The sequence below is a fragment of the Euprymna scolopes genome, chromosome 27 (genome assembly GCF_053919585.1).
Source record: "Euprymna scolopes isolate OS-2025 chromosome 27, ASM5391958v1, whole genome shotgun sequence".
Taxonomy (NCBI): Eukaryota; Metazoa; Mollusca; class Cephalopoda; order Sepiida; family Sepiolidae; genus Euprymna; species Euprymna scolopes.
In genome coordinates this window covers 78,429,400-78,455,919 of record NC_136508.1, presented here as the reverse complement: position 1 = coordinate 78,455,919, position 26,520 = coordinate 78,429,400, and the positions used below count along the sequence as shown (strand labels likewise).

Genomic DNA, 26,520 nt, shown 5'->3' with positions numbered 1-26,520 from the left:
CCTAAAACTTTCAACAAAGGCGACGGATTTTCATGAGACCAGTATCATTTTGAAGCTCGACCGTTTGGACGATAACTATAAAAAAATTGGCCCAAAACATTAATTCCTTCACTCTCAACTTGGCACTTTTCTGCAGAGAGGTGTCGATTTTTTTGCCGATATTTTCGAAAGTCATCCTCTCTTTTCGATTGTATAGCCTTAATTTAAACCTACATCACTTCTGGTTTGGTGATGGGCGCAACAGCAAAGACGTCAGTTTTTTTTTTTTTTTTTTTCACATTCTTTGCCTCTTTTGCGGTGCAGGTTTGAGCCTGCCTGCCTACTACTACCACGTTTTTTTTTTGTTTGTTTTTTTTTGCGTTCGCAATTTTCCTCCTTTTTTTTTCTGCTCAACCAACACCCTTACACACACCTCCACTTTATTTTCCGCCTTTGTGTGACGGGTTCAAGCCTGCCTGCCTGCTACAACTTTTTTTTTTTTTTTTTTTTGCACAACACACTGCTACAAACACTCGAGCAATGCCGGTCACCCAGGCTAGTTCTTATACAAAACTAGCAGGGAGATTCAACGTTGCCCGGGATTGAATGATGATCAACTCACACTCCCATATTTTTATGCATTATTTATTTTTCAATCAAATCGATTAATTACCTGCTCTAGTTGAGGACCCATCGTGGTGCACCGGGAGGAAACTTCACATGCCTCCTTACAGTAACTTAGTCCACAATACATTGTGGTCTATATTGCACTGTAGAGAACCTACTGTTGATTTTATAAAATCGTTTCTATATATAATTACTTAAATTAAAGTTTAAAATGAAAAAGTTAAGTGTCATGCTTCAATTGTGCACTGAACAGAAAGATTAATTTCGAATGTGCCCCTGTCACATCAAAGAATCAGCTGTTGATTTTACATGTTGGGCCTTTCAGTTTGTGTAAGACTTCTCAAAGGCACCTGTGATGTTAGGCTGCGTAAGGTATTAACTTTGGTCAAAATCGCATGTTTATTCTTTCGATTATCGATACTAAGTATCGACGATACTTATCGAAGACATTCCAATACAAAACCTATTTAAGAACACTGCCAGTCACATAAAGTATCTTTGCGTGAAATATCATAAAAATAGGCCCAGTCGTTTTCGAGTCCCCCCTCTCTCTCTCTCTCTCTCTCTCTCTCTCTCCCTCTCTCTCTCTCTCTCTCTCTCTCTCTCCAGTTATATCTACTCGGCGTTAATCGGGAGTATTTTTACTTTCATTCTTGTTTTGCTTTTTTTAAACCAAATTATTATTATTATTATTATTATTATTATTATTATTATTATTATTTATTTTTAAAAGCAATTTAAAGGTTAAATTTAATTATTATGATATCGTAGTCATTAATTTATTAATTGAACCAATTGTTAATAAAGCTGTAAGTTTGTTTTCTTTCAAAGTATGCATTTTAAATCTCTATTTATAAAATTATTATTACTCTAAAAATTTTAATATTTGCTAAGATTTTAAAATCCAGAAATGATTCTTTATTTGACAGTTTAAATGCTTCCAAATTCCTTTAAAATTTCGAAAAATCACAAAATAATTGTTTCTTTTATTTTTCTAACTAATTAACAACAGATTAAAATGGTTGAATTGGTTGGGGAAAAAAAAAACAAAAAAAAAAAAACAACAAAACAGAAATGCATTCTGCTGGATTTCGCTTAGTGATTCATTTTTTTATAAAATTTTAAAAAGTTCCCTTTGGTACTTTATGCTATTTAATTTTTTTTATTGGAGTAAATAATCGATTAATAAATAAAATAATATGTACGTAAGACGCGAGAAACAGAGAGACAGACACAATTAAAGAAGTTGTATAGTTTTCATTATTATTTAAAACAGAAAGTAAATATTGTATTTTCTTTTTGTGTTTGCGTTTCTTCTCGTATTTATTCCGTATTTTCGTAGCAACCAAAACACGATTTTAGAAAACCGGAGATTTATTTTTTTATTTAAAGTTTTATTTTTAGGAACTTTATAATGTGGAACACGCGTTTTTTTTCTCAGGGTGTACTCTTTTTAAGTCGACACCAGTGGGATTTATATTTCATCTTTTTAACTTCTCTTTTATTTTAGACTAAACAAAATCGGTTTGAAAAAGAAAAGAAAAAGAACCGTAAAAAGGGGGAAGTAATTTAGTTTGAGCAAAAATATTCCGCGAAAACGCAAAGAGAGAAAGAGAGAGAGAGAACAAAACAAAATTCTTCGGCCCTTAACGACGTTTTTTGTTTGTACGTTATATTTTATTATTGAATTTTAAACCCAGAATTTCTTCTATGTTTTTGAGCGTTAAGAGAAAAGCGGCTTTTAAAAAAAAGGATCAATCATGGGGCCTTATGATATTTTGTCGCCCCCAACATCGTCGGTTTTTATGGCAATTTATTTAATTTCTTTGCATCTTGTCCAACACCAAACGAGGAGTTCGACCCATTGGAAACTGGAGCCTCGCCTGGGCAAAGTAGTTCCTGTGGATACGACACAAGAAATCCCCGAAGATGAAGACGACGACGGCGCCGATAATAACCATTTTTCGAGGCTGACAACGTTATATTCTATCCGGAATAACTATAAAAAATACAACGAACTGGACGAAGAACATGATGCCGACGACGAAATAGATAATAGTAATCATTATCACAGCCATCATTATCATCGCCATAAGCATTACGATAACCAACAAATTGACCGGGGAGAAGATGATGATGAGGAAGAAGAAAGCGACCCCATCATGGAAATCTTGACCACAAAACTTGTCGACGGTCAGGGACGATGGTCAGTTAATCTACACACCCAAGAACTCAGGAATATGAGAAGGAAAAAATTGTCAGGATTCAGGTAAGATAGAATTAAATTGTTATCCCTTTCCCCTCAACCGACCGATTTTCAACGGCGATTTTGTTTGCACGTGGTTGGAAAAGAAAAGAAAAAAGGGTGTTTCTTGAAACCTCTTTCAAATTGAAGAAAAGGGAACCTGCTTAGTGCTTAACGCCTTGTTGTCGTTGTTTGTTTGTCGTTTTATAAATATTGTCAAAGCTCTCTTATTACTACACTTTTGTCCTTCCGTAGTTCGGCTAGTTTGACACGCTGTATGATATTTACAAGGCACAAGTACCACGTGACGTCCGCTTGTTTTTGTTTATGGAATATCTGACATGCTATAATTTCTATCTTGACATCCAGAAATCATACTTTTCATTTTTTAAGATATTTGATCCCCTCCCCCCGGGGAGCTAATATTGCTAATTATTGAACATTTGGAAAAGTTATTCAATAAGATAATTGCATTTCTTAAATATCCCCCCTCATAAAAATTCGAAAATGTCTAGTGTTTAATTTTTTCTTCATTGTGATTTTCTTTTTTTTTTTTTTTGTCATTTAAATTAATTAAAAAAAAAACGAAAAACAATGAAAATGTCTTTCTTATACCAAGTGAATAACTTAAAGGTATCTGTGCAGAATAAGAACTGTGTTGTTGTTTTTGTTATCGTCATCATCGGCAGTACCTTTAACGTACGTACGTATATGTGTCACGATTTCCAGATTATAAATTAGTTTATCGGGAGATCCTATTTATTAAAAAAGAAGATAAAAGATGATAACAACTACGAACATTGAATTAATGTTCGTAGTAGTTATCACCTTCTATGCTCCTTCTTAATAAATAGGATCTCCCGATCACCGAAGACGCAATTGTGGAGGTGGACCTAATCTGAAAATTTACCATTTTTTTTTTTATACATAAAAAAAAAAAAAAATGGTAAATTTTCAGATTAGGTCTACCTCCACAATTTTCTTTTAAATGGCGATTAGAAAGGTTTTTGGCCATGCTGAATACGGAAATCGTCTTGAAATTTTGCAGAAATAATTAATTATCGAAATATAAAAAGTTGTATTATGCATTGTATTCTTTGGCGGCCATCTTTGTTACGCGCGTAGGTTTGTTTATGGAGCGCGCACGCGCATAAAAACGATGGCCGCCAAAGAATACAATGCATAATACAACTTTTTATATCTCGATAACTACTTATTTCTGCAAATTTTCAATGCGATTTCCGTATTCAGCATAGTAGAAAACTTATAAAAGTCGTCATTTAAAAGAAAATTGCGGAAGTGGACCTAATCTAAAAAAATACCAAAAAATAAAATATAATTGTTTATTTATATATATATATATATATATATATATAAAAAAATGATTTTGGCACTTCTGCAGGACAGTGACATATTAGCAACCAACAGTGACAAGTTATCGACCCCCTGTTCTTCGAAAGAGAAATAACGTCTCTACCGGCCATTACGTGGTTTACGATAACGCAAAAATATATACTAACGAAATAAATAATACAAAAATATATGAACATCAAAACATTGAATAAAAAATGTATCAAAATATAATTTTAATGTATTAATATAATTTATTTTAAATGAGTGATTCATAACTGAAAATAAAATAATGAATATTATAAAAACTCGAAACATTTATAGATTGATTGTTTTTAGAATTATTATTTTTTATTTTTATTTATTTATTTTTTTTACATTTTCACCCCAAACAAGGCGTATTGCCGCTTTGGTGTAGGGGGCTACTATCAGGGGCAGCAACTACTGGGGCACTATGTTGGGATTTTGGCAGCAAGATGTTGGTTCACGTTGCACTTTAACTTCTGCATGTCAGTACAGTTAGGGAAGCAGGAACCTGGAATGGAATTCTAGAGTCTAGCGGTTCTGGGGAAGAAACTACTGGAGTAGAAAGATCTTTTACATCTAGGGATCTCTACTGTGTGGGGGTGGGATTTAGATGCCTGTCTGGTTTGTCGAGGTTGTCTACGTCGTGGGGGCACAAGTGTCTGCAGTTCGTCAGAGCATTCACCATTAAAATTCTTGTAGAACAGGCAGAGGGATGCAACGTTTCGTCGATGGGACAAAGGCTGAAGCTTAGATGCCAGTTCAGGGCCTATCAGATTGGCGACTCTTTTATGAACCTTGTCTAGGAGCGAAAGACTAGTAGCAGATGCACCAGCCCAAATGTGACAACAATACTCCATACATGGGCGAATGGTGGCCTTATAGAGGTACAGGATACTTTCAAGTGTCAGTAGTTTTCTAGCACGGTAGAGAGAGCCTACCTTTTTCGCAGCGGCCCTGGCAATGTTTTCAATATAATTGTTCCAACTCATGTTTCCTGTGAACGTTAGGCCAAGCAGTTTGAAAGATGTACTCTCAGACAGGGAGTCACTGGCCATTGTTACGGTAAGGTTGTATAAAAATGTAGCAAAATATAATTTTAAAAACATGAACATTTATAGAGGTTCAAGAATAATTTTTTTTCTACAGAGTTTGTATAAAAATGTATCCAAATACAATTTTAGTTTGTACGCATTTTTAGAAAAGGAAGAGTAATCGACCCCTGTTCTTTGGCTGACAGGCGACATATGTCGACGGTTCTTGAAACTAAAATACACACATTCGCTTCATGTCACTGACATACAGAAGTGCCGATATTGCTTTTGGGCCATACGTGAAACTAAAATATACCTTGGTCTTTTGGATAGCATCCAAGGGTAGTATCTGTTCTATTTAAAGATGGTATATTGCCATTGGTATAATAATATAGAATTACCGGGTTTGTATTACTGTATACATAGATTCGAAAAAGTTGTCAACAAACAAATATATAACAAATAAATGTTATCAAAGGCAAGATAAGTTACTTTTCTACCTAATTGGATATGTTTTAGTGTTTTTATTTAATGTAACATGTTTATTCAGCTCGAAAAACATACAGTGTTTACCAATGTATTGCAAAGTTAAAAATGGCGACCGGCACTCTCTTTGTCTAGTTTTTTTATTTTTAACTCCTTTTCCCAAACTTATGTCAAAGAGAGTGCCGGTCGCCATTTTTAACTTTGCAATACATTGGAAAACACTGTATGTTTTTCGAGCTGAATAAACATGTTACATCAAATAAAAACACTAAAAAATATCCAATTAGGTAGAAAAGTAACTTATCTTGCCTTTGATAAAATTTATTTGTTATGTATTTGTTTGTTGATAACTTTTTCGAATCTATGTGTACAGTAATACAAACCCTAATTACCTCCTTTAGAACAATCATTTTAAATTCTGAATAACCTTTCCAGGACTCCAGGCATGATGTTCACGCTGGGCATCCATACGATGGAAAAATGTCACAAACTCCTAAAAAGATATTGGAGATAAACTGTAATAACCAGATATATTCTGACGCCACATTAACCAGATTACTTAGATAAATCCTCGAGTGGCCTCTTGGCCTTGATAATGTGATGATGCCTGTGTAAAAAAAAAAAAAAAAAAGAAGTAATTATAATTTTACAGTTTTAACAAAAGGGCTACAATAAAGTGTAGCATCTGTTCTTCAGATGCTGCACTTCTATTTCTTGTTCTCTTTCGGTGGAGAAGAAATCCTTCACGACTGAGACAATTTTTATTTTTGTACGTTTTCTCCGCGTTAAAAAACGACCCTGGGGTCTAACTCTGTCCCGTGGGGAGGCATAGTAAATAGGTACAATAATATTGCGGGATCTTCATTCACGCTGAACGTCCACAGAATACCTAACAGCAATATATTACATATGAAAGATGCCGCTGTGGAATTTCCACAGGTCCCACTAAATATTATTATTATTATTATTATTATTATTATTGATAGGATTTTCAAGTTTAATGGTATTTTGGTTTATTAAGTTGTATCTTCTCACCTGTTTTTGCTCCAAGACAGTAGCAAAAAGTTAACAATTACAACAAAACATACCCTTAAAATTTGACACAAATTTTATTCATTCTTTGTTTCAAAAAAGGAAATGCTTATTTTGCCTCTGTATAGAGCTGGTAACACCTTGAAAAATTATCTTTTATCTTCATCAGGAACTGGAATACGGGTTCAGCACTGTTCAAAGATCTGTTTGGTTTAAACAAAGACAGTGGGTGGCCAATCAGCCAATGAGGGGCTTGCTTATAATTGTAGGATTTCCCATACACTGCCAAAGAAAGGAGGAAAAAGTAATTATTATTCATTACTTTTTTCTAATTAGAATATGAGGTAATTTAAAACTGTTAGTAAGTGACAGGTAACAAAAGTTGTCCTGAGGAGCTTAACTTTAATGCAACTAATTATCATTATTGAATTTAAATATGTGCGTCTGTTTGCTGTTAAATGAATTTATACACAAATCCTCCCTTATGTTGGCATCGACTTCTCTAAGTGACACCAGTAGTCGTTATGCCAAATACGTTCAAATTTGTTAATAAATTTGTCCCTTAGTTCAAGGGAACGAAAAGTGTACTTCTATTTAGGAGGATCTGGACACAGTTCCTCAGAACCATAATTATTGATTAGCAAGCGGGGATGATAGGCCATTTGCAGAAAGTGGTTAGGAGTCAGAATGTCAAGACCTCTATCCTATGCTGAAATAAACGTGAGCGGCCTATCCTTTACAGCATTTTGCATGTCTGAGATGGTGGTTAGGAATTCAAAATAACCTACCGACCTCCTACCCATTAGTTTTATCAAACACTGTTTAACAGTTTTAATCGGCCCCCCCCTTCCAAGCAGAATAAAGGGGGAGTGGTAAGGTGATTAATAGAAATAAAATTAAAATATTCCTTAAATTCGTCAGAGACGAATACGTCTGATAATATAATGGCTGACGCTAAGAATGACTTGACATTATTGGAATACATATGTGAAGATACACCAAATAAGTTGGTGAATTTGATAAATGTTAATAAGGATGAACGTGTGCTCATGTCTGGTAGTAGTTCTAGAGAGATAGCAAGCAAGCTTATACAAGTAAACAAAACATACATTTTTACATCTTGTTCATTGTATTTAACGAAATAATACCCTGTAAAATCCACACCCATCTGTTTGAAGAAGTGGACAAAATTTACCCTATGCGAGGGCAGTTGAGACCCGGAGGGGAGGTGAGCCTTGCAGGGTAGCAAATTGATCCTCTTACATGTAATGCAACTGCGGAGAAATGTCTTCACTGCTTGTCTCCCCTGGGGGATCCAAAATCCAGATAACCTTAACTTGCTAAGGGTTAAGATGCCCCCCCCCTTACCTGGTCCGCATCAGACCATCCTTATCTAAAAATAAGCCAAGGGCCACTAACCTTGGTGGTACAACCTTAATTGAAAGTTGTTTTAAATAGTCTAATTCAGAGGGAAAAACTTTTCTTTGCATGCGAGAAAAGAGCAACAATTATAAATAATTGTCAGTATTTCAGTGTTGTAACTTACCACCGGATCTTAAAAACTTTTCTAAGAAATTAATTGCCTTAACTAATGTAGAGAAATCAGATGTATTTAAAGGTAAACAGTTCTCGTCTGAGCAGCATCATCTGAGAACATACAGGAAAAGATGTCTGTGGGCGAAATTTTGCTCATTAAATCTCCGAATAAGTCTCAACCCTTCTGAAGTTTGGGCAAAATACTTAGACAGGGTAAGGGAGAGATGGGTCAACTGATGCTATCTTGATTTAGCCAATCTAGTCCATATACCCAGAAATTGAATACTTGTGTGAACTTAGAGTTAGTAATGCATCTAGTTAATAGATCCGCTGGATTATTCAGTGAAGACACATACTTGAGTTTAGGGAGTACCCCAAATTTGAGGTTAATCTCCTCCAAGGATTTATTTATATCCGCTATACGATTTTCCACAAAATTATTTCTTTTGGAACCCTTCCTGCTTAAAACCCACGATGGAGCTACTTGTGCATCTGACACAAGGAAAAGGGCATCAATATTGATAGGCATTAGGGCCTCCAGTACCTGAGGAATAACTTTAAGGGCCAGATATATAGCTATCAATTTGAAGGGAGGGAGTGCTTTCCCTTTGATGGGAGTCACTTTAGCTTTTGCGAACATTAAGGAACATTGAGTCCCTTGTTTCGCAATGAAAATCCGTAGGCATGCTTAGATGCATCACAGAAACAAATGATTTCAACCGGGAAGTCCTCCCGAAACACATATCTGGGAAACTCAAAGTCGCATAAATTATTTAATTCTTTCGCATGCATTTGCCACAAAATAAAACTTTCAGGGATCTGCTGATCCTATGATAAATTGCTCTTCCACAATTGACTGACAAGAATCTTCCCCTGAATAGTGACAGGAAGAAGTAACGAAATATGGGTCGTATACACTCAAAATCTGAGATAGAACCCCACGTTTTGTTTTGACATTATCGTTTATAGCTATGGGAGTAAGTTTAAAAGAATCTTGTTGAGGGGATTATCGATAACTCAACACGTTTTCATAGGTGGGAAGTGGAGAAGTAATAGAATCATCTTCCAACATTTTAACGTGCAAGTTCGTGCAATTGGAATTGCAGGACGGAAGCTTGGACCTTGCTTCACTTAACCTGTTATGGACATTGCTATAAACTGAAAATAAGGAATCAAATTTTTTTCTTTATATAATTCTTAGTAAAATAGAATTACCTCCCTTAGAACAATCATTTAAGATTCCGAATAACCTTTCCAGGACTCCACGCATGATGTTTATTTTATTCTTTGGATAATCTCTAAAATTGTACGATCACTTAACGTGTATTTTTTTCTTGTGTCAATGTAACTTTTGGTGCTTTCTGAGATAGGGTCAACAGATTCATTTTTGATTCTGTCGTTTTAATAAAAACAACAATATTACGTACTTAATTGCCCTGTCGAAAATAGTAATATATCCCTACAGTACGAATATTCACTGAGTAGAAAGTTATAGTTAAAAGTAATTTTTGTACTTGTGCACTTATGTTACCATGTTGAAATGATAACAATATTATTTAGAAAGCCATTCTTAACATGGGGAGGGTGTTTTGTAATTATTCTGTACTTTCATCTAACAATTTAATAAAAAAAATGTAAAATTTGAATTTAACTTAAATACTATTAAAAAGACAATATGGTAATATAAGTGCATAAGCACTGTAATTTTTTTTTACAGAAAATTGGTTGGTTGTTTTTGTTTTACGGCATGTCAACCCTTTTCAGATTATTTAATGCCGAATCCGGTGATTTTAAAGAAAATTTTTTTAATAGAATATATATATATATATATATTTTTTTTTTTTCAAGTCAGTTTCTATTGAACCCATAGTTGGGACCCTAGCAGGTGCTACCACTCCAGGTCAGACTGGACCTGGGGGCAATGGCAATTAAAGGGTGGCTCCACACTCCCCAAAGCCCGCAAGCTGGGGCCTCACCATCGGATATAGTTTAAGGTGATATCCAGGACCACAGAAAATTGGGTAAAATAGCATTTTTCTTAGATGTTATAAAGTAAACGGGGAAGAATTCACACACACTGTACATTGTACTTGGAACGCATATTTTAAATTACAGTACAATGGCTTCCAGCATTTGTTACCTATTTTTTTTTTTTTTACTAAAAACACAATAGCAATTGTTCTACACAATGAATTTTCATAATTTTTGGATATGTTACTATTTTCGAGGTGACATTTAAATACATAATATTGTTCTTGCTTAAACCGACATATTAAAAAAAATCGCTTTGTCGACTCTATCTCAACAACTTTTATAACTACACGTTGAAGTAGTATTTTATTTTTTATTTACTATTAAGCATCTATTTTTAAAATAAAAGCTGCAATAAAAAACGAAATTTGACAAGAGCATTATTTGGTTGTTTTTTCTGAAAAGGAGAAACAACAAAACAGTATTGTTCTCGAACAGATTGACTGATACGCGAAAACACTTTCTCTTTTTCTCCTCGCCTACACCACATAAATTAAAACAATTATTAAGGAAATATGTCCTCTTGGATTGCTAAGAGTTTCCATGTTTTCTTTTTTTTTCTGTTACAGTCCAGATTGCCTGATTTTTTACTTCTTTTTTACTTCATGATTACCATGGACGAGACGACGATGGCAAGCAAGATATAGTCTCTTTTAAGATTGATATCTTCCTTGCAGATAACATGAAAACGACACCCCCAACCTTATGTTAAAATGTCTTCCTTGTCCGCTTGACTATGTCTAATTAATAGGTAGAGCTCTACATTGCGAGTGAAACAGTCGCATTTGCGAGTAATTTTTCAAAATGGCGACTAGAAATAATGAAACACTTATCTTTTGGCGATTGTATTTCTTTCACTGACAATCTTTTAAAACTCACTACTGAAGGCCGTTTAAAAACATATCTGAAGAAATTAGAATGTTTATACTTTCAAGTATCAACATAAAATTTGTTGAATATTTAGAATTACACTTATTAAAAAAATACGGAAAAAACTTTATTATGTACATAATCATCACAGAACGAAGATGTCATATTCCAAAAATCATGTGGGTTTGGCTAGTAACTTTTTTATTTGGCTAGTAAACGAATATATTTAGTTATCAAAGGTCGACTAAAGATAAATTTGTCCATAGAGCCCTTTAGGGCTATGAAAACAGAATATTCTTATCATTGTTTTGATTCTCGAGTATATATCCGACACAGTTAATCAACCGCGAACCACATCACTCTATATAAAAGCATATAAGATATCAACGGATGCACACTCGAGAGTCAAAACAATGAAAAGAATATGCTGTTGTCTTAGTCCTTCTAATTACCCAACCAAAACGACAGCAGAAACCGGAAGTAAAAAAAAGAGCAGACAATCATATAACACCTTTTTCGTGTCTCATTTTTGTAAAATCGAAAAACTTTTTTTTTTTTTTTTTTTTTTAATACAAAAATCTGTGTTTAAATATATAAAATGTTGAGATAAGTTACTTTGCCACCCAAAAATAAAAAGGACCGCCATTTTAAATACAGTTTTTTTTTGTAATGATTGAATTGCAAAATTAAATCCATCGTAATGCATTTTGGTTTGTTCATAAACAAGTCAGCTACTTTAATTTTTTGTTAACAAAAACATGAATGAATTACATTGAAATCTGAAAAGAATTTGAAAGCCTTTAAACTGTTGAATAGAAACTATAAAGAAACACCAATTTCACAAATAGAGATTAAAAAACATTATTATAACTTTAGGTGCTTCTACACAATATAACACAAACTAAGCCAGCTTTTGCATAATCTAATATATAAAAGGCAAAATATGTGTATGTATGTCTCTTTCGACATGCACGACGGATCCTCACGAGATTGGTATTATTTTGAAGCTCAATCCTTCGGACAACAAATATAAAAAAATTGGCCCAAAACATTCATTCCTTCACCGGGCATTTTTGTACAAGGATGAGTCATTTTTTTCATCGACGTTTTCGCATTCATTGTCTCTGTTGGATTGACTATGTTTAATTTCAACACTCTGGACTTCTGCTTGCACCATGGATGCATTGGCCAAGACGTTAATTTTTTTTTTTCCTCCTTTGTGTTATGGATTCGAGCCTGCCTACTACCACTTTTTTTTTTAACAACACCTCATCTAAAAAATATACATTCATCGTATAAATGTATATTTGCGCTTACCTAGAGCTCCTACATTACATCAAACTACACCTGCCAAGTGCCATTACTTTTCAATTTTTACCCTCTGAACGGCTATTTTTCCATCTAAAAATCAAATCGATTTTATTCCATAGGTCTGAATACTCCATGTATCAAGTTCCAAGTATGTATGTCTTTGTTTTATCGTTATTTCCATGGCAAGTGCTCGTCTGAGCTCCAATCTCTGGTCCCCCCTTGCCAATATTTCACGAAAAACACCCTTCTAGCTGAAACCACTGTCAATAATTTTCCCCACTCTTTATCTGTGCCTAAATCAAAACGTAGATTCCATGAACAAAATTTTTTTCTTAGAAGTGCACACTTATGGAACTCTGTTCCGTTTGCCTGTTTCCCATCTGACTACAACTTGGATGTCTTAAAATCTAACATAAACAAATTCCTGATAAACCGCACCCTTAAGTAAGACACTTTATCAAATCTCCATTACTAACGATTATTACGATATTATCCCATTGATTACTGCACACGCAATTACCCTTATCCCCGAGTGGCTTCCGGGCCCTGATAAGTGGTGACTACCATGTAAAAAAAAAAAAAATTTACAGCAAAAATTGACGAAGTAGTTTGGTAGAGACCGTTCTAGGATAGATTTGCTCCAAATGCCATGCAATTATGCACAATGTAGAAAATATGCACAAATTGCTTAATAGAAACTAATCAGCCGATAAAAATGAATTTTTAAAGTTTTTTTTTAAAGGAATATGCAAATTAGTCCAAACACAAATTTGTGTGAAAGGTGATAATGTACATACAAACATATGTATGTGATAACATATATTTAAGGCTTCCTTCAGTCTTGACAGACTATGGATACCCACTGTAAGGGTGCCTGCGCGTGAAATTTGTGTGGCAAGAGTTGCGCAATCTCCAACTACGCCTCTCCTGAGTCAACATTGTTGCATACCAGTGGCAAGTTGAGGTACAAGATGACTGGAAACAATGCCGAGATAAGCGGAGAGCACATACAGCGCCTAGAATTCCCAAATGGTCACCCATCTGGTATTAGCCAGGCTCAACGTTGCTTAACTTCGGTGATCTGATGAAAACCGGTGTGTCAACGTGATTATGCTGTATATGATAACATATATGCATATGACATAACAAACATATATGTATATGATACGTGATAACATATGTATGTGAAGGTCCCCCCCGCCCCCTTCAAGAAGAGAAATCCCTTGTTTTGTGAGGAATGAAAAAAAAAAACAAACACTTTTGGGATACTATCTTCTGCCAAAAATAATCATTAAAATCTCCAGCCGTTTTTAGTTTCCTTTTTTTACCCACATGGAAAGGATTTAGGTAAATGAAAACATTACAGGCAAAGTTGGACACGAGGTCATTTTTTGATGTAGGAAAAATTCAGTTCCCCTCCCCAAAAATAAAAATCGCTTCGTCTAGTATTCCTCTTTCTCTGACAGAGAGCAGAAATTATAAAATGTAATAAGCAGAACAGTTATTGCACTTTGATTTCTAGTCAAAGATGAAAGAGGCAGTAATACCTTCATAGTTCCACGAGATATCTCGATATTCCCCATTGAGTGAAAAAGAAGTCCAGAAAAAAGTGCAGTTTATTCTGATACAAAAGACACAGCTATTAGTATGACAGTTCAAAAAGTTTTTATTTTTCAAATCAAGCCAGAATATTTCTCTTTGGTGCCACTGGCTCTTCAATCCCACTTTCCGATTCTTTTGTCACCATGGAAGGGAAATAAATAGCTCTAAGCTAATTCTGATTTCAAATTTTTCCGTAAAATCAGTTCTAATTATCTTATGTCTGCACGTCTGAAATTCCATCTGACCTCCTGCCTTCAATGTTCAAAATGAGTTCAATAGTGTCAAGTGTTGAAATAACGGTGCCATTGTTTGCCTGTAATTTAAGAATGTTTGCATTTGCAACAGATTTTTGCATTCCTAGTTAGAATTAGCCTGACACTGGATGTTGTGTCTACCAAAAATTTAAAACCATTATTTTTTATCTATTATATAGAATTTAAAAGGCAACTGTGTGCAAGTTTGTATGTCAGGATGAACAGGAAGAAAGAGGTGGGGACCGGAGGAGTAGGTAAGAGAAAAAGATAGTGAAGTGATAGAAATTTTAATCAAAATATGTTACACTTTTGCCCGGAGCAATGTCGGGTAACCCTACTAGTATAGAATGAGCGACTCCTCTAAATTGAATCAAATGGGGATGTTTCCGTTATTCATTGGTCGATTCGTTTCCTGATTTCTAATTTCCATTGAAATGATATGGTTTGCTGCACTTTCTGGCATCTTTACCAAAACGAAATGTATACTGCTTGTATGTGTATTGTATTTCTCCTAGCTTTGCACTTCTAGGACGTTGTGCTACATTCTTCATTCTTGATGGTTTCCGAGATTTCCGTTAGTGTTGGGACGATTAATCGGAATTAGAAATCGTAAAAATCAGAACTTTTTGAGATATTGGTATCAGTAAAATTGTGCCTATTTTCCCTACCAAAAATGATTCTTTTAATGTTTTTTTATTTTTTTTTTTGAATTTGTTTTTGTTTAAAACTTAATTTTCCATTGCTAGTACTGATGATAAAATAATGAATATTTATTGATTTTAAAATATCTATAGATTACTTACCCATAAGTGTATTTTTACGTTTGTTGAAATATATGCACATATGACCTGAGTTTTTACAGTAGTTCGACTCTGATGCTACCAGATTAGGCTGTCTGCGCCAAACATTGATGTTATTGTCTTTTTCCCCCCTTTATCTTTGAAAACTCAATCATGTTCTGCAAAGTAAAAAACCAAAACAACAATTTTCCTTTACAAAATAACTAAACCATAAACCCCATGAATAAATATTTGAAAAATTACTGGATTCCGCATTAAATAACTCGAAAAGGATTGATACAAAACAAAACAATCAAACTGTAGTCCAAAAGAATTGATAAAAACACAAGAACTTCCACTGCAAAAAAATGGAAGAATGGTCCAACCAACAGTGTGCCAAGTATAATATCATCTTCTTTCTTTGAAGATTGTAATGCTGGGTATGGGGCAGCCAAACCAGCTGCCAACATTCCTCTGCTTTTTATTGAAACCAACCGAGAGCTCTTTTTAGTATCCTCGCTGTTCCCTTAAGTGCAATTGTCTGGGTCTCTTTTGCACTTGGTTCACCAGAAATATTAGTTAGGTAGGACTTCAGGTTCTTCTTCATAAGCCCTGTAGCACCTATAACAACTGGTATGATTGATATCTGCCTAAGATTCCAGTTTCTTTTCATATCATACATAAGACCTTGATATTTGGTTTGTTTCTCACTTTCAGCTCTGTTCAAACCTGTATCATTAGAGACACTCACTTCAACCAAGGTTGCAACTGTCTCTGACTTATTTCGTATAACTATGTCAGGTTTGACAGCAGCATTTTCAAGGTAGGTGGCTGCAGGGATTACATGATTGTAATGTATGGTATATAAGTCATTTCCAACGGTTCTTTCAGGTTGATGTTCCCAGGACTTGCTGCTACACTGGATGTTTAATTTTTTACAGATGGTCCAGTGGCGGTACTTACATACTCCATGTTTCGCTGTATAGTAGCCGTTCCCCCAAAAGAACCTTGCAACTCAATATCAGATGACTCACACTTTCCAATTCTGTATGGCAGAATTGGAAAGTGTCATATCATCTGGATGCATTCAACCAGGACTATATAGATAAGGAAGCCTCTATAGACTGGCTAAAAAGAGGATCGCTCTGTTATGATCAAGAGAGGATTATAATGGCTGCCAAGATCAAGGCTTAATGACCAATGCTTTTAAGAAAATGAGTGGTCTAAGCAATGACAAAAAGTGCAGGTTCTACCACACGGAAGTAGAGTGTGAGCCATTCGATGTCCAATTGTAAGGTTCTGTTGGGGGACGGCTACTATACGACCCGACTCAATGGAGTGTGCAAAAAAAAAAATTGTAGTATGCAGGCAGGCTCGAACCCATGACACGAAGGCAGAAAAGAAAGTGGAGTGTGTAAGGATGTTGGTTGAGCGCAAAAAAAAAAACAGGAGTAGTAAGCAGGCTCGAACCCGTAACGCGCCAGAGGAAAAAGAGGTGAAAAAAAAAAGTCTTACTGATGTGCTTACCATGGTTGTGATGTCACGGGTGGTCAAAATAATGCCTTTTATGTGACGTCATGGGCACAAGGTTTGAATGACTTCCAAAAAATGTCAGCAAAAAAACCCCAACCAGTTGAGGGTGAAGAAATTAATGTTTTTGTCTGATTTTTCGATATTTGTCATCCGAAGGATCAAGCTTCAAAATTATACTGATCTCGTGAAAATCTGTTGCCTCTGTCCAAAGTTTTTGTGAGACATACAAACATACATACATATCAACAGACAGGTGAGATTTATATGTATACTAGCGGGGGGTACCGGGTGTTTTTGGGTGTGTGTGGTCGGTCGGGGTTGAGGGGTGTTAATGAAAATATAAGAATAAGCAAAGTAAAAAAAAAAAAAAAAAAGAAAACGCGAAACAGAAAAACGAACGTTTAAAAATCTGAAAAATACCCCCCCCCTCAAAAAAAAATGTGAAAAATGGCTTAAATAACCCTGTTTCAATATTAAAATATTAAAATTTAAAAAATCGAAAATAAAAAAAGACATCTCACACCAGCGGGAGAGTACCCGGCGTTGCTCGGGTGTTTTTGGGTGTGTGTGGTCGGTCGGAGGGGGGGGGCTATTAATGAAAACCTAAGAATAAGCGAAGTAAAAAAAAAACCCAGAAAAGCGAACGTTAAAAAATCTGAAAAACACGTGAAAAATGGCTTAAATAACCCTGCTTCAATATTAAAATTTAAAAAATCGAAAAAAAGAAGACATCTCACACCATGATTCGAACCCAAAACGTTTAGATAATGACCCAGCGCTCTAACCAACTGATCTAAGATGACCTACATGAAACTGTGTTAGTTTTTCAAATATTTAAAGTAAATCAGGTTACGACGTCGTATGATGCATGTGTAGAAGCGACAGTGAAAGTGTCTGTTTCCCGGATGTTTAGAGGTGTGTGTGCTCGGGCAAGGTGGGGGGGGGTATCAAAACATAAGAATAAGGGAAGTAAATATTTTTAAATATTAAACAGTAAATCATTAAATATTTTATATAAAATAAATTTTAAAACTTTAAAAAAATCGAAGAAAACACCCCAAAAAACTAACGTAAAGCAAACGAGCGATGTTAAATGTAAAAATTGGAAAAACAAAAAAAGAAAACGCGAATATGATGGAAAAAGAAAACAGAAAAACGAACGTTAAAACTACTTTAAAAATCTGCAAAATAAAAAGCAAAAAAAAAAACCACATGAAAAATGGCTTCCGGGTGTTTAGAGATGTGTGTGCTCGGGCAGGGAGCGGGGTAATAAAAACATAAGAATAAGCGAAGTAAATATTTTGAAATATTAAATTATTAAATAATTTATATAAAAAAATCGAAAAAAACACAAAAAAAAAACTAACGTAAGACAAACAAACGATGTTGAATGTAAAAATCGGAAAAACAAACACAAAAGAAAACACAAATGTGATGGACCCCCCCCCCCAGAAAAACAAACGTTAAAACTTCTTTAAAAAAACTGAAAAATAAAACCAAGAAAACATAGAACGTTAAAAATTGCTTAAATAACCCTGCTTCAATATCAAAATTTAAAAAATTGAAAAAAAAAAGACATCGCACACCACGATTTGAACCCAAAACGTTTAGATAAATGACCCAGCGCTCTAACCAACTGACCTAACACGACGTACACAAAACTCTGTCGCTTTTTCAAATATTTAAAGTAAATCAGGTTATGACGTCGTATGACGCATGCGTAGAAGTGAATTCGTCATGAGAGGACTGTTTTTGCTGACCCCTCCCCACTGTAAAAAAAGTGCTGATTTCAGGGTGAAAAAAATTAACATTTTTGGCCAATTTTTCGATATTTGTCGAGCAAAGGATGGGGCTTTCATATGAGACCAAATTTGTGAATTTTTGTTCTGTCTGTCGAAAGTTTTTAGCAGACATACAAACACACATACATACATACATACATACATACATTATATAGATATATATTTATATATAATGAGGGTTGTTACTTAGATAAAGTTTCCTATGTTTTATTTTTACTCCAAAAGTTGAAGAGTTATGAAGACAGGAGTCAATTCCTCCATTCAGTCTCGTGAGATAACGAATACCCCCTGCAGAGGCAACTGTGCACGTAATAGTGAGGCAAGGGTTGCACAATCCTCAACCACACCTCTCCTGGATCGGCACAGTTCGAGTCCAGTGGCAATAAGTCCAGTACGACTGGAAACAATGCTGAGATAAGCGGAGAGCACATACAGTACCTGGAAGTTCAAAATTGTCACCCATTTAATACGGACCAGGTTCAATGTTGCTTAACTTCAGTGATCCAGTAGAAACCGGTGTGTAAACGTGATTATGCCGAGTATATCATTAAAACAAGTGACTCTTTGTGCCCCAGAATTTATTTTTCTACATAGTCACCACCATTCTGAATGCATTTTTGCCAGAAACTCAATGACGCATCGCTGCTTCTGACATACATCCATGACAGGTTGCTTTCTTACAGTCTGACACTGTCAATATTTACAATAGAGAGATGAAACCTTTAGGTCATGAATGTTTAAGCTTAGTCAGCATAATGCAATTTGTAATTCATTTGAGCAGAATAAAAAATAGAAGACATTACTTTTGGAACGTTCCTCATCAAATAAATGGGAGGTTGTTGCCACATCTGGGCAGGAGCTGCTAGAGAGGACTTATCCTGCCTTGATAGAGTTCAAAGTAGACTTCGTAGCTTCGTAGGGGATGCCCTTTTCTCTTCTCTGCAACCTCTTTCTCACGGAAGAGATGTTGCAAATCTGTCTCTGCTTTATCGTTATTTTCATGGAAAGTGCTCGTCTAAGCTCCAATCTATGGTCTTCCCTTGCTAAACTTTCACGAGAAACACTCGTCTAGCTGAAAACACTATCAATAATTTCCCCCATGTGCCTAAACCTAACGTAGATTCCTTGAACAAAGTTGCTTTTTTAGAAGTGCACGCCTGTGGAACTGTCTTCCGTTTGCCTGCTTTCCAGCTGACTGCAATATAGTTGTCTTCAAGTCCAACGTAAACAAGTTCATGATGAGCCATGCCACTTAAGTTAACAAATTTACCGAATTTCCATCACTAATGATTACTATATTGTCCACTTGACTACTGTACACTCTTTAACCTCGAGTGGCCTCTGGGCTTCGATAAGTGGTGATGCTTATGTAAAAAAAAAAAAAAAAATTAATATAAGTTCATTTACATGTTCAAAGAAAACAAGACAAAAACAACCAGGGATAGTGTTCAATCATTTCCTATCATGATTTCTTTATTCATACATTATTTTTATATGTCCCTATTAGAAAAAAAAATTGTTTCTGCTTTTTCAAATCTTAACTCGTACCTAGCGTTGAGTAAACGCGTATATCATTGTTTATTATTATTTTTCCCAGTTATCCATCGATTCGATGTGGAACCTAAATCCTCTTACTGTCGCTAATTGATCATTAATTTGGTATCAACCCTTTTTCTTGTGCTGATGAGGCGACTATACTTAAATAAACTCGATGTCATCTCTGAAACAATCGTACACTGTCTCTTGTTTGTGGTCTTGATTTCTTTGCACATTGTAAATGAACTTTTATGAATTTATTAATTTCATTTAGTTTCCATTTTTAGTTCTAGAGAATCTAGGAGGTGCCTTCAATAAGTTTCCAGACTTTTTTGTATGGGCGTTTTTCTTGATAATACACACATATGAAACTCTAGTTCCCATTCCTTCACATGAAACTCTAGTTCCCATTCCTTAGTGCAATGCTTTTGTTGTACTGTTCCAACAACTTCTGGAAGGTTCCATAGAAGTCTTCTTGTGTGATTGTGCCAATGACCCTCGTCACAGCCTCAAATGCCTCATAATGACAGCCTCTAAGGGTTTCCTTGAGCTTGGGAAGTAACAAAAAGTCATAGGGAGCAAAGTCTGAAGTATAGGGAGGGTGAGGAACTAACTTGATGCCCATCTTGGTTAAATAGTCTGTGATAAGGATGAAGTTGTGGACTGGTGCATTCAATCAAATCTTCCGCATTTTCAGTTCCTCGCAAATAATTGTGTGTACAGTTCTCACACTGGCATCAAACTGTGCACTTATTGTCTCTATAAACACAGACAGTCCTTACCCATGAAATTCTTTATTTGGCCAATCAACTCTGGTGTTCCGACATATTTACTCCTCCCACACCTCTCATTATCCCTCACAGACATCCTGCCTTCCTTGAATCTTTTATGCCACTTAAAAACTGATCCTCAATTCATGCAAGATGGTCCAAAAACAGTCTGAAGGATTCCATACGTTTTATTGCATATCATTTTTCTAAAGTGTCCTCATGTCTAGATTTTGAAATTCACCGGATGTGACAATCAGGCTTTAGTAGGATGTATTCCAATTCCTGCTGTAGCTGTTCATTTGAACCTAAAATCATAAAAATTGGTCAGTCATCTCATAGATGTATAGCAAGAACATACTGAATTTTCAAGTGTTTACGACAATTTAAAATGCTTGTAGAAAAAAAAGTCTGGGAACTTATTGAAAGCAGCTCGTAATTCCCTTCTATTGAGCTGCTTATATTGCTGCAGTATTCCAGGTTTTAATTCCTATGCTCCACCCTACCTTAGCTTATATAATTATTTACTCCTTGTAGTTCTCGTGTTCTGGCTTCAGACCATTATTTCTTTATATATTAGTGTTGGGATGATTAGTCGAAATTGGGAATTGAAAAAAATCGGAACTTTTTGGGTCATCGGAATCGGAAAAATTTGTGCCTATTTTCCGATGCCAAAAACGATTCTTTTGATTGGCATTTTTATTTGATTTTCTTTAAAGAAAATTCTTTCTACTGCTGATATTAATATTAAAATAATGAGTATCTATTGATTTTAAATTATTAGTAAAACTAAAATCGATAGATCATCCCTCACAAGTGTGTTGACATGTTTGAAAAAATATCTGCACAGTTAACATGTGTTTTTTACGGTAATCATAAAAAATAACAACTTAATAGTTAAATATTTAGATATGCATAAAGAATCGGAATCTGTAATTTAATACAGAATCAGTAACTAGCATTACAAGCATATGCTGTATTTTCGTGGACATTGGCAATATTACATATCTAATGTGCTTCAACAAGTCATATCTTTTTTATTTGTTGGTCAATTTTTAAAACAATTACATTGATGGAAAGAGAATAGAATAAGCATTCCAATGATGTTAGTTTATTTTTCTTTCATGCGTTCAATGTTTTTATGCTCAAAGTTAAAAATGAAAAAACGGTAAAAAAAATGACAACATCAAAAAGAGAAACTGTTTTTTCAATGTTCACATTTCATACGTTATGTCTGGATACATATGCGCGGGGTTAAATTTGATTGAATATGGCTGACATTTTACAGGCTATATAAGCATAGAAGTCCATCTCTACTGGACTTTCATTTTTATTTTTATGACCACAGGAAGCAAAGTTACCACCGAGCAAAGTTGACAAAGAATATTTTAAAATTGATAACCTAAATCTGTATATATCATCCATTTTCATATAGATAATAGTTTCAGAATTATTTTCATGTATAATATGTAAATATTTGATAATTATTAATTGTGTGGAAATTTCTTTAAAATGTTATCTTTTATAGAAATTCAAATCGCTTAAAGGTAAACGGCTCGCTATGTGCTAACCATTGCTGTCAGCATATTAACGAGTTTGTAGTCTCTTAAAAATAGAAAACTGTTTTCTCTGCTTTCAAAATGAAAGCAGAAAAAGTTTCATTTTTTATTCTGAGTTTGTCAATTTGGAAGAATCATCAAGTTTTTCAAATTTGATTTCTAAACAATACCAGTCTGTTGTTTTTAACGCTTTTAGTACATGTGTATTAAAAGCGTTAAAAAACAATAAAATGTACTAAGTAGAAGCGTTTGTTTTTTTTTTTTTTTTTTTTTTAGTGGTAAAAAAAAAAAAAAAAAAAACATATAACAAATAAAAGGTACTTGTACACACTTATGCTACCATGCTGAAATAATAATGTTATTATTTAGAAACACATTCTTAATATGGGGAAGGAAGAGTGTTTTGTTAACTATTCTGTACTTTCACCTAACAATTAATTACAATAAATATATCATAAAACTTGAATTTATTTTTTAACTCATTGTCAAGACCATTTTTTCCAATCTGTAAAACAAACCCGTTTTTTTTTTAACTGAAGATATCTAAATAATAATAATAATAATAATTAGGCAGTTCAATAAAGAATTTCATTGTGATACATTTTGTAAATTTTTACCTCGTTTCCACCTTAACATTTTTCTTTAAAATGACTATCTTTTAAGGTTTTCGGGTATGCTGAAAACGAATATCGCACTTCAATTTTCCGCAAATAAGTAGCTTTCCGGATATTAAGCAATGTCATTTCTTATGTTATTGCTGGTGGCCATTTTGGTACGTGCGTTTGCGCATAGTTTCTCAGGGTTAGGTTTGCGTGCTCACGCGTACCAAAATGGCCACCAGCAATAACATAAGAAATGACATTGCTTAATATCCGGAAAACTACTTATTTGCAGAAAATTTAAATGTGATATTCGTTTTCAGCATACCCTAAAACATATAAAAGTAAACATTTTAAATGTTAAGGTGGAAACAAGATAAAAAATTACCGTTTTGTTTCTTTGTTTGCATAGTTGAATTTTCAGTAAAACAACAGAATAGAAATGAAAAAAATGACCATCAACTGATGAATATATAATTGCTGCTTATCAGGATTCCTGGTATCCTGGTACTGTGAAAGCTACATCAAGGATTCATGTAGAGTTCGATTTATGGTTGCATCTCAGAAAATAAGGGTGTATTTTGGTCCAGATAGAGAGGATTTACAAAATTGAAAATTGGACTGGTCCCAAAATGCATAAGTTCTGATCGACTATGGGAAGTTCCATCTTTTACAGAAATCCAAAATCTATATGAAAAATTTTCTTCGATTTATTTGAGATTAATTCATCTACACAATTTTTTTTTTTTTTTTCTGTGAGGGGAGTAATAAATACCAGCCATGAATGCTCTTTAGGCATTCAATGGCTACACCCAGATTAAGCTCTCCTTTGATGAGGAGGCAGGAAAATGCCTGCTCTCAATAAAGCTATATTTAAATACTACTATAATACTTAGTTTTGTTCATGAATAGACACCCACTGTATGATACCATGCGCCAGTTTAAAAAAAATATTGAAATTGTACATCTGAATTTATAATTCATGACTTATGGTAAAGAGATACATCAGATTTGACTGCATGATCAAAAAGAGCACACAATTTTACATAAGACTGCCAAATTTCATGAGAATAGCTAAAAAAATAAATAAATGGTTGTGAAATTACCGAATTTCTTGAAATGTTGAGGTCCGTAATTTAGCCCACTTTTTCTAAAGAAAAATGTCCACGGAAAAGCATAAATTTTGGCACTTAAAATTCTCATAACTTTTGAACTACTGATGGTATTTGTATAATTCAAACGGTTTTTAGTATCTTTTACATAGCTCTTTTCGTGCAAGTTGAAAAATAACAATTGTCTAAAAAATAACAATTGTCTGAAAAATAACAATTGTCTAAAAAATAACAATTGTCTAAAAAATAACAATCGTCTAAAAAATAAAAATTATCTAAAAAGAAAAAAATCAACTTTTAATGCTACAGTAATTGTGTCAGAATCGGAAAAAATATTGGAATCGTCCCATTCCTGATATGTATATCGTGTTATGCCTAATGCTGCAAGGAAGAGACCGATAAAGCATGATAGAGGAATTTAGAAAACCTTGATCACTGATGTTTTCAACTGTTGACATTCAAGGGAGGAAAATTTATCAAAAACCTCTAAATACGTTCTTTAAACAAACACCTAGAAACGTTAAACAAACACCTCTAGATACGTTAAACAAACACCTAGATACGTTAAACAAACACCTAGATACGTTAAACAAACACCTCTAGATACGTTAAACAAACACCTCTAGATACGTTAAACAAACACCTCTAGATACGTTAAACAAACACCTAGATACGTTAAACAAACACCTCTAGATACGTTCTTATAATGCATCTTTCCATTCCAATAACTTCTTTCCAAGAAATAAAGAACACTCTTGCTGCTGACTGTTTAAGCCACAGTCGTTTGAAAACTATGATCAATAAACATTTCTTGTCTTTGTGTTGGTCATCTTTCATTCTTTTTAGCTCCTTCGAGGCTGCTGCAAAGAAAGCAGTCTCCCTTTACCGTGCTAGAAAATCAGTCCCACTTGACACTTGACGGTCACCTGTATCTTTACAAAGCCACCATTCGCTCATGCATCTGGGCTCCTGCATCTACTACTACTCTTTCTCTCTTAGACAAATTCCAAAAACGAGTCTCAAATCTTATAGGTCCACACTATCAACCAAACTCTAACCCCTGCCCCATCGCCATAATGATACATCCCTGTGCCTGTTTTACTAGTATTTTAATGGAATGTGCTCTGACGAACTCGTATTTGTGACCCCTTGATGTAAATACCCCTGATTGATCTGATAAGTAGCAAAATCTCGCCCCTTCACTGCAAAGGTCCCTAGATATAGGAAAACCTTTTACTCTAATAGTTTCTTCCCTCGAACTGCTAGACTTTGGAATCCCCTCCCACTCTCCTGTTTCTCTGACTATACTGACATGCAGAAATTTATATGCAATATGAACATACATCTCTCTGTTCAACTCCCTACTTAGTGTCCCTCTAGATATGGTCCCAAATAGTGTCCTCTTATGTTTGAGTCACACAGTACCTATTCCAGCAGCTTTCTAAGAACTACGAACTTGTAGAACACTCCAAAGTTTTCCTCCTACCTAATAGACATAGTTTTTTTAAAGACTAACGTTAGTAGACACCTTTTGTCCTTTTTTTTTTCATTCTTTTAGTTCTTTACATCAAGTGGTTTTACTGGCGGTACTAGATCAGGCTGTCTTAAGATATCAACTTCTTGACCTAAAATTAGTAATTGTCTGTATTTTTGAGATGAGGTGTTTTCATTGATTGAGATTGTCGGACTGACTTCCTCATCTTGGTTGTTATTGTCACAACGTTTCGGCCGTTTTGCCCTCCGGCCTTCATCAGGTGTTTTGTATCGAACTGGGGAATCATTTGTTAGGAGTCTCGAACCCAACCCGTTATTATTATTATGGGGGTACTGTGTTCGGACTCCAGCTAGGCTCTGGGACATAGTTGCTGATTCTCTGTTTTGAATGTTACTTTTTCGCTGCCTTCGTTCAGGATTGAACTCAGCACCTTTTGGGTAACTGTAAACTTCGATACAACGTCTAGGACCACTCGGCCATATGTCACCAAACATTGATGTTATTGCATTTTTTTTCTTTTCCATTTGTAAAACTCAGTCCTGTTCTGCAAAATCCCAAATAGCAATTTTCCTCTTCAAAACAACCAAACCAAACTCCAGTAAAGAATATAAGATATTGAAGATATATAAACATCATAAAATCTATATAAAGTAAAATAAAGTAAGAATAATAAAAATATAAATATAAAAATATAACATCTATATAGGATTAAAAATAAATATAAATAAATAAAAAATATAAATAAAAATATGAATAAATATATAAAATAAATAAATATATAAAACATAAATATAAATAAATAAATATAATAAATATAAAAATATAAAATCTATACAAGATTAAAAATAAATATAAATAAATAAAAAAATATAAATAAAAATATGAATAAATATATAAAAATAAATAAATATATGAAAAAGATATAAAACATGAATATAAATAAATAAATAAATAAAT

The 26,520-nt window shown here is 34.3% G+C and overlaps 1 protein-coding gene and 1 pseudogene across 1 annotated transcript in view; one reads left to right on the top strand and one right to left on the bottom strand.

Annotated features, from left to right (window-relative positions):
• The first annotated feature begins 1,918 nt into the window (after positions 1-1,918).
• LOC145248929 (uncharacterized) overlaps positions 1,919-26,520 on the top strand; it is a 40,583-nt gene continuing 15,981 nt past the window's right edge. The window contains exon 1 of the mRNA XM_080110721.1: positions 1,919-2,875. Within this exon, the coding sequence (XP_079966847.1) occupies positions 2,367-2,875 (509 nt within the window). The 5' untranslated portion in view covers positions 1,919-2,366. The remainder of the gene's footprint in view (positions 2,876-26,520) is intronic.
• On the bottom strand, positions 13,530-13,646 carry LOC145249094 (5S ribosomal RNA; annotated as a pseudogene).